Raw genomic sequence first — 8,759 nt, 5'->3', positions numbered from 1 at the left:
GAGAGGAGGACGTGATGCTTCCGAGAGAAAGGAGCTGGGCTTTGGGTCAAAATCCATCCCTTTTTTCCATCCAAGGGCCACTGACACCAGCCCCATCCCTTCCACTCCGGAAGTCACCCCTCTTCAACAATCCTCACTGGGTTTAGGAATTGTTAGCATGGGAAGTGGGAAATATTTGGGATAGTAAATGATTATTGGGTTGTGAAATCTCTGGGATTGGATTTTTTTTTCTTCTTTATTGTCATTTCCCATATCAATTGCTCAGTTTAATATATTATTGAATAATTTTTGTTCACTTTTTAATGTCTGCCTGCAATCATTCATAGAATTAATGCAGTGGTTGCCCTAACACAGTCCACTCCTGCTTCCCATGCCTACCCCATGAATTTGTGTGGGGATGGCCACCATGGAAGGGAGTCAATGTATGGGTAGAGAATTGCCCTGGGTCATGGACACCCATGGGAGACTTAGGGAGTGGCAGGAAGAGTGTTTCCCATGGTACAGGGAAGCGGGGGTGGTTGGGGCTGCTTTGCAGACATACAGACTTATACAGATGCCTTGCATGTAATTGCTCTTCTGACTCCATGCTTTTCTAGTCCTGGGAGTTTTGTCCCAGGACAGGGACTCAGTCAAGCCTGTATGTCCAGGGCAGGATTTTCCAGTCCATTGTGCATCTCATTCCCAGAAGGGCTGTGAGGAGCAGCGCTTGGTGTTCCCCATCTTCTCCAGCAAGGTGCTGCAAGCACCCCTGGCTCAGGAAAAAGCGCCTTTTCTTGGGGGGAACTGCACCACACTGCACATTGCCTCCCAGAGGAAGCAGCCTGCCTTGCTTCCAGCCATCCCTGCCACTGGTGCTCAGCCCATTCTGGCTTGCAGGATGCAGCCCTGGGACTCCTCCAGCCCAGAGTGAGGGGGCTTTGCTGCCCATGGGGATGGTGGGGACTGGGGGGACTCAGTGGTTGTAAAACAGGCCTGGGATGGTTTGGAAAACTGTGTGGCTCATAACCCCACCTCTGCACAGCCCAACCAAGCCCAGATGCCCCAGGGAGCCCTGGGGAGCAGCCGCAGCAGCGTCTGGGCTTGACACAGCAGCCGACCTGTCAGGCAGGTTTCCCAGAGCAGTCAGAGAAGCCGGCCAGGACCAGGCATGCCCCTCCGTGTGCTCACAGGCTGACGGGCCGCCCGGTTCTCTCCTCACCACTGAAGCCATGCAGGCAGCCGGGCTGCTCCTCACTTGGGTGCTGCTGCGCCCGGCCAGCACCCAGCAATGCCACCCCAGCAGCCCTGGCAGCATCCTCCGCTTCACCGACACCCATGCCGAAATCCGGGTACCAGCACTGCACCGGGTGCCCAGCTTACTCGACCCCCTCTACAGCCTAGTCCGACACTACCTGGACCTCATCCAGCAAAACCCTCTGCCCACAGGTGAGTCTCCCAGGGACCCATGACATTACCTCCGTGGGTGCCACCATCCCTTGGAGCCCCTCTGCAATTCCTGTGCTAGTTACCTATGAATGGTCAGTGGGGTCTGAACTGCTTTGTCCCTGCACTGAGTGGCACACTGCCAGGGGAGGGATGGGGGTGCATCTTGTGGGACATGGGAGCTGCCCCCAGGGCATTCACTGGCACCACGGTTTCTTTTACAGAGCTGCTCAGGGCAGCCCTGAATGACCCCAGCTCAGTTCGGACATCACAGGTGAGCGGGGACATGGGGACAGGGAAGCCATGGTGGTGGCACCTGCCCAGGATGGGGAATTCGTGACAGTGAGTGTATGGAGTTCCCCAAAATCTGCATGTGACTATGCTGACTGTGCTCTGCTGTCACACAGGTCGTGCAGTATGAGCTCGGCTATGTCATCTGTGCTGCAGTGTCTCTGCTCTTCACTGTGACTGTTCCAGTGGCTGGGCTGTGCTTCTGCTACTGCCGGAGCCAGCAGCGGTGCGGGGGCCGCCTGCGTGCCCATCGGCGCTCACTGGGTTGCCGGCGCCGCTGCCTCCTCATCTGCCTCTCCATCACCTCCCTCATCATCCTGTGAGTGCCTAAAGCCCTCCACCGCTGTCTCCCCTCACCTCAGGGTGGACTGTGCCTATGGGGACAGGGATGGGGTTGCTCTGTGGGATCTCCCCATCACTGCCTGCTTGTCCCTGGCAGGACCAGTGCCATCTGTGCGTTGGTCACCAACCAGCGGGTGAAGGAGCAGATGGAGCCAGGGCTTGGTGCTGTTCCAGACACACTGCGCACACTGCGGCAGCACATTGCCAATGTCCCCCAGGTGGGTCCCCAAGCAGCTCTGCTATCCTAGGGTGGAGCAGACTGGGAGGTCAGGTGAAGTTGGTGCATTTTTAATAGCAAAGTAACATCTTGGAGAATGTTACTGCCATGTGCCCCCGTACACCAGCTCCTCTCTCTTTGCAGGGTGTGCAGATGGTGGTAGACCAGTTTGAAGTGCCCCGGCAGCAGATAATCTCCGACCTGGCAGGTAAGCATTGTACAGTCTCCCAGTGCACCCCAGCCTGGGCTGGGACAAGCAGCTAATGGTATCATGGTGCCTTGCAGGAGTAAGTCGCAGCGTGGGACTCTCCATCCATGCACAGCTGAAGGCAATGACCTACACAGCACTGGCAGACCTGAAGGACAGGGCAGGAGGTATGGCTGAGCATGGCTCTCCCTTGGGCCACTGTCAAAACGTTGCCAGGGACGGGGGTGGCCAAGTGGAGCAGTAAGAACTAGCCTTGGGCTTTCTCTTTAAGACCTACAGACCTCGCTGCACCATTTACAGATTCTCAACAAGACAGTGCGGGTGCTGACAGCAGCACGGGCTGAGCTGGAGCCAGTGCTGCGTGAACAGCGGCAGCGTGTGGTTGCACTCCTAGACGACCCACGTTGCACCTCCTGCGCCAGCATCCTGGGTAGGGCACAGAGCCTGGAGCTGGGTGCTGACTACAGCAAGGTGAGACGGGGTGCTGGTCCCCCTGCCACCACCCCTCTGGCACCAACAAGGCTCATGGGATGCTTTCTCCTACCCCCTAGGTGCCCTCAGTGGAGAAGGTTTTGAAGACATTGGCTGGTCTGCCCCGAAGTGATTTTGCAGAGATGATTCGGCAGGTGGGGGCAGATGGGGTTGAAGTGGGGTAGCCTGGTGCTCATAGGCAGCCCCATCTGAGCTGCTCCTACCCTCTTTTCTCCTCACAGGGCAACGGTACCTTCAACTCTATCCCAGAGCTGGCTGTGGAGAGGATGGCACAGGTCATTCAGGGTGAGCAAGACCCTCATGCGGATCAGTGTTGCCCTCCATGGGGTAAATCTGGATTTAGGGAGGTGGCATGGGACACACAGACCCCCTTCACCATGGTCTTGGTCCTGCAGAGCTGCGGGAGGAGATGACCAAAGTGTCAGAGAAGGTGCAGAGCATTGCTGATGGCTTTCCCCTCCCTGACTATACCTGGCATGTCAGTGAGGCCCTGCTGAAGGCAGAGAACCGGAGCCAGCCTTTCCTCCGTGAGGTGGAGCGCTTCGAGTGGTACAGGTGACACAAATGGGTTCTGGGGGTGCAGTGGAGGTGGGTGCTGAGCCCCCATGAGCCATATCTAGGACTGCATTGTGAGGCTGCAACTTTCTCCAGGTGGATCATGGGCATGGCACTGTGCTCCATCATCCTCCTCATCACTGCCTGCAACGTGGTGGGGATGGCCCTGGGGACATACGGGCTCTCCAAGCGGGAGGACCCAAGCGACTACGAGTGCCGAGGAGAAGCTGGCGCCAAGTTCCTTATGGTGTAAGCATCCCTCTGGGTCCCAGGGGTCTGTAGCCATCTCATGCTACCCCAAAAAGCAAAAGCAAAGGGACGAACCTGGAGCCACCTGAGCAGAAAGGCTTTTGTAGCCACCGCCTGCGCCAGCGGGTCTGGGAGAAGCTGCTCCTCCCTGGGATCCTGCAGCTCCCGCGCCCAGCCAGCATGCCCAGGCGCAGGAAGGAGCCGCAGGGCTGGGCAGGTTGCCGCAAGCCTGCTCAGGTCTGCAAAGCTGTCAGCAGTGCCTCCGTGCCTCCTCTCCCTCTTTCAGTGGCGTAGGCCTGGGTTTCCTGTTCTCCTGGCTCCTCATCCTCTTGGTTTTTGCCACGTTCCTGGTTGGGGGCAACATCCAGACACTGGTTTGCAGGAATTGGGTCAACCAGGAGATTTATAAGGTGGGTAGCCATGCATCTGTCCATCACTCCATACATGTCTGCTTGGGTACACCAAGATGCCTACAAATGCCTCCTCTCCTTGAACCCTGCTTGGAAAGCCTTATCCTAGACCAGAATATTACGATAAGGATTAGGCCGCTGGATTTGCAACAGCAGCGGGAAATTGGCTTTGTGCTGGTTAATTTGTTTAGAGTGACAATGCTCCCACCTTCGCCCCTATCCCCTGGGTGTTTGGGGACGCTGGGGGTGGATGGGGTGCTCTGAGGTGCTTGTGACTGGTGACATGCTGCTGTGGGGCTGGGAATGGCACCAGGCCTTATACTGCAGTCATGCACAAACAGGCAGGGCCATGCAAAGGGCTCTCCACTGCTTCCCTTCCCAACATCATACAAACACATGCAAGATTAGCTCCAGATGGGATAGGGTACACCAGCATGCACCTGTGAGGGCAGAGCAACCCCAAAATTATGTCTGGGAGTGCCTGTGTCTGACCCTACCCCTCTTTTTCTTACTGTTTTGCCCAGTTCATTGACACCCCTGGGAACCTGCCTCCATCCATGAACCTCACCCGCCAGCTCAACCTCAGGAGAGACTCCAACCTCAGCACCACTTACCGGTAGGTGCTCACAGGATACCACCTCTGCCCCTAATTAGTGTGAGGCTTGTGGTGATGCTGCCACTGTCCCCTCAACTTGCAGGGAGTGCAAGAGTGGTGCAGGTCTGTGGGAGGTGCTGCAGCTTGAGAAGTCCTATAACCTGGATGAGCACCTCAAAACCCCCAAGGTGAGGGCTGGCTTCAACCAGAGCTTCTGGGAAGGGGAATGCAAGAGCTTTATTGAGGCTAATGGGATGGAGGTACCTGGTCCCAAACCTGTGGCATCCCCCTATCTCATGTCCACAGTACACAGCCAACTTTCAAAAACGCCTGGGTGACTTCACAACGCACCTTGGCGATGTGCGGCTCCTGCGCAGTGAGGGCAGGCAGGATCTGGAGACCTTTGCCCGCAGTGGCGTGGATGAGGTAGACTATGGACGCTTCCAGGAGGAGGTGAGGGGATTCTGACAGGGAGATGGTCCCCCCAGTGGTGGGCACGTTGTGGCCAGCCCAACAGGGAGTCACGTTCCAGGGCTGGTTTTCGAGTAGACTATGACTCTATCATCTTCCTCTAGATGAAAATCCCTGTGGTGCAGACCAGCCTCCCTGGCCTTGCAAGGAGCCTGGAGGGGCTGCAGAAAATGCAGGTGAGTGGTGGGTCAGGCAGCAGGGGCTACCTGCATGCCCAGATGGCTGTCCACATCCCACTGTTCCCTGCAGAGGAATGGCACAGTGGCAGGGCGGCTGGCTACTGAAGCTCAAGCATTGTGGCAGATGCAAAACTCCACGGTGCAAACACAGGAGGCTTTGGTGGTGAGTCCATGTCTGACGGGCATCTTGTGTCACTGTGGAGGGGGGAACATGGCTTTTGCAGTTATTTCACCTCCCTGTTCTGCAGGTGAAGCTGGGAGAAAGCATCCGGTTCCTCTCTCAATTGGCACCACACCTCCAGGTACTATTTTCAGCTCCAAAAAATATGCAGTGCCATATGGGTCTTGTTACCCAGCATCCCAGAAGTGATTTATAGGGTGATGGAAGACCAGGAAAGATGTAACCCCAAGAGGACTGGTTTCTTCAGTGACTCAGTTTTGCTGCTGCAAATTAGAACCCCCTTGCAGCACTCAAAGCTGCATCCCTGACAGAGCCATCCCATGTTGTTTAGCCCACTCCCTGACAGGAGTTTTCTCTCTCCCTGCCTACCAACTATCAGACCCAATTTTAAGCCTCACTCTGCACATTCCACTCCCCACACACCTGGGGCACCTGTCCCACTGGACCAGTGATGCTCACTGCTCTAAGGGTGCTCTGTGCTCCATGTGCTTTTCCAGGAGCGGGTGAAGACTACACTGGCCACCACAGCCTCAGTGGAAGCCCAGCTGCCCTTGCAAGCCCAGCAGATCCTCCGGCAGGTGAGCCAGGGCTGGATGAGCCCTCAGGGGGATAAAATTCCCCACAGCCAGAAAAGAAGAGTGGTAAAGAGGCTCTGGAAGAAGGGAATGAGCACCTGGAACCTCCAGCCCTCATTTCCAAGCCTCACCTCCATGCTGCCTTCTCTCTGCCCAGGAGATTGGCTGCTTCACAAGGAAGGAGCTGAGGTACTTTGCACAGTACCTGCACTGGGTTGGGCACACGGTAAGTGCATGCCTTTGCTGTGGAGGTGAGGAAGCGAACTGCATCTCACTGAGTTGGGAGTGATTTTACACTTTGCCTCCTCACTTTTTTTTCCAGCTTAGGGAGGATGTGGCTTCATGCCAGCCACTTGCCACAGCCCTAGACAATGGGCGGGTGATCCTGTGTGACCGCATTGCTGACCCTTGGGTAAGGACCCTGTGGTCATGGTCCCTCTGTGGATGCCCTTACCCAAGGTAGCACATATTCAGTGCAGCTGAAGCTGACAGCAGCCCTGATGCCCCCACATCAGGACCAGCTAACACAAGACTCCCCAGACCCCTCTGGGCCTGCCTCTCCCTGAACAGCCAAGCAGGACCTGTGTGCTCTCTCCTTGCAGAATGCTTTCTGGTTCAGCCTGGGATGCTGCACCTTCTTCCTCATCCCCAACATCATCTTCGCCATAAGGCTCACCAAACATTTCCGCCCCATCCGCAACAGACTCATGTAAACAGTGGGCACAGGGTGGGCAGACTCCCTAAGATGATGCAAGGAGGGGAGTTGTGTGCTCCTCCTCAACCATCTGATTATTTCTCCTTCTCCCTCTACAGCTCTACAGGGTCAGAGGAGACCTGTCCTTTCCACATCCCACGTGTCACAGCACTCAAGCTCTAGGCCAGGCTCTGCCAGGTATGGTGGCAGGCTGAGACCTGGGGCACTTGTTTCAGGAGCTCCTGCCTGTCAAACTCATGTGCAAACATTACAGGGCTTCCTCCACCTCAGTGTCCTTGGGGATCTGAGCATCCTTCCTGGCCATAGGACACTCAAGTGTTGTAGGGTTCCAGGTCCCTCTGACATCTATTTCTCAGTGTCCTTCAGGGTCTGAGAATCCTTCCCAGTCACAGGGCAGTTGTGTCCCTGTGCTGTAGGGATCCAGGACCCTCCAACAACCCTTCCTCAGTGACCTTGGGGTCTGTACATCCTTCTGGGGCACAGGAGCACTTGCATCTGTGCATTGTAGGACCCCGGATCCCTGTGACGTCTCTTCCTCAGTGTCTGAGCATTCATCAGGGACACCCCCAGAGCCTGGTTGATGGAGGGTGCCAGGACGTGCCCCCGCAGATCCTGCTGACCACTGGTGCTCCCGCTGCACATGCAGACCCTGCTGGGATGCACACCCAACTCCCTCCCGCCCTCCTGCAGCAGCACACTGCGATGCTTCTCTGCTCCCAGGATGGACCCAGGAATGGAGCACATTAAACCCTCCCATGCTAAACCCACCACCACCTGCCTTTTTTTTTTTTTTTTTTTGTGATCACCAGTGCTGGGTCTTTGTAGGGAACTGTTTGGGCCTGAGGGATGCAGCCCCTCAGGGGAGCACGCTAGGCCCACAGTCCCCTCTGCCTCCTCAGAGGCTCCCAGGGCTGAGGCTGCCCACAGTGGGGGTGAGGCCATGGCTGTAGGGGCTCCAGATCTGGGGCTGAGGGGAGCTGCGGGTTGGGAAGGCTGAGGAGATGCCGCGGGAGGGCCACGAGGGCCATGAGAGGCCAAGACAGGGGCACTCCATGGCCGTGCCAGGGAGGAGAGGCCCTGGAGTGGTGGCCTCTGGAGCTCCGGGGCTGGGAACGCTCTGCGGCCAAGGGTAGGTGGCAGCTCAAGGACTCTGGGGCAGGGTGTCATCAAGAGGTGGCGAGGCTGGGCCCAGCTACCCACAGGACCCTGGTTCCATCCACCCAGACCCAGGCAGGGGCCTTGGTGGGGCTGTGCTGGAGTCACAGGAACAGAGACCCAGAACCCCTGTGGGCTGGGGCCCTCCAGGCTGGGTCATCAGTGCACTGGAGATACTCACCGGCATTTATGATCATTAATTATCATTGCTTTGCCCTGGCTGGTGTTTCTGGTAGTCCTCGAAGAGGCTGGTGAAAAAAAGCAGCCCTTGTGGTGGTTGCAGGGATTTTAGGAAGCAGGAAACCCCTTTTCCCAAGGCCTGAAAGATGAGACATAAGTAATCCCACCTCTTAAAATTAATTAGATGTAAGTTGTGAGGGGAGCGGGGGGCAAAAAAAAAATCTGGCTGAGTCTTCAATTTTGTGGGTAGGAGACCCTGCCAGAGGTGGGGATCATTTTCAAGCTCCACTAGCTGAAATAGTATGTGTTTCATATGTTTTGTGGTTCGGAAGCTGCTTCCCCACAAGGAAATACAGCCTGGGCCTTTGACTTCCAATTTAGAGCATTTATGGCTTTGTGGTAGGAAATGTCTAAAATTTCTGTAGTATCCTCCATAATCTTTAAAGCACTTTGACCCTACCAGCAAGTGATTATTTACAAAATCTATAAAGGAGTTGACAGATCCATGCCTTCAAAGTGAGT

General features: G+C 56.1%; 1 protein-coding gene across 1 annotated transcript; it reads left to right on the top strand.

The window, feature by feature from the left end:
• Nucleotides 1-890: 890 nt before the first annotated feature.
• PROM2 (prominin 2) lies at nt 891-7,469 on the top strand. Its single transcript, XM_084499711.1, has 23 exons — nt 891-1,425; nt 1,647-1,696; nt 1,830-2,032; nt 2,153-2,273; nt 2,417-2,480; nt 2,558-2,647; nt 2,752-2,951; nt 3,032-3,106; nt 3,194-3,257; nt 3,368-3,527; nt 3,624-3,776; nt 4,063-4,186; nt 4,711-4,802; nt 4,885-4,969; nt 5,088-5,234; nt 5,357-5,428; nt 5,502-5,594; nt 5,680-5,733; nt 6,110-6,190; nt 6,345-6,413; nt 6,510-6,599; nt 6,790-6,896; nt 7,001-7,469. The coding sequence occupies exons 1-23, from the start codon at nt 978-980 to the stop codon at nt 7,062-7,064; spliced, it is 2,706 nt and encodes a 901-aa protein (XP_084355837.1). The 5' UTR covers nt 891-977; the 3' UTR covers nt 7,065-7,469.
• Nucleotides 7,470-8,759: the final 1,290 nt, after the last annotated feature.

The sequence above is a fragment of the Aythya ferina genome, assembly GCF_964211825.1.
Source record: "Aythya ferina genome assembly, chromosome: 27".
Taxonomy (NCBI): domain Eukaryota; kingdom Metazoa; phylum Chordata; class Aves; order Anseriformes; family Anatidae; genus Aythya; species Aythya ferina.
Note: the sequence above shows the minus strand (reverse complement) of the source record. Positions and strands in the feature narration are given on the sequence as shown.

Bases quoted from the DNA above. Each gene is read 5' to 3' on its own strand.
- PROM2 (XM_084499711.1), top strand. From the start codon at position 978: ATGGTTTGGAAAACTGTGTGGCTCATAACCCCACCTCTGCACAGCCCA. The intron at 2,274-2,416 runs GTGGGTCCCCAA...CTCTCTTTGCAG, and splicing joins ACATTGCCAATGTCCCCCAG to GGTGTGCAGATGGTGGTAGA. The intron at 3,107-3,193 runs GTGGGGGCAGAT...TTCTCCTCACAG, and splicing joins TTGCAGAGATGATTCGGCAG to GGCAACGGTACCTTCAACTC.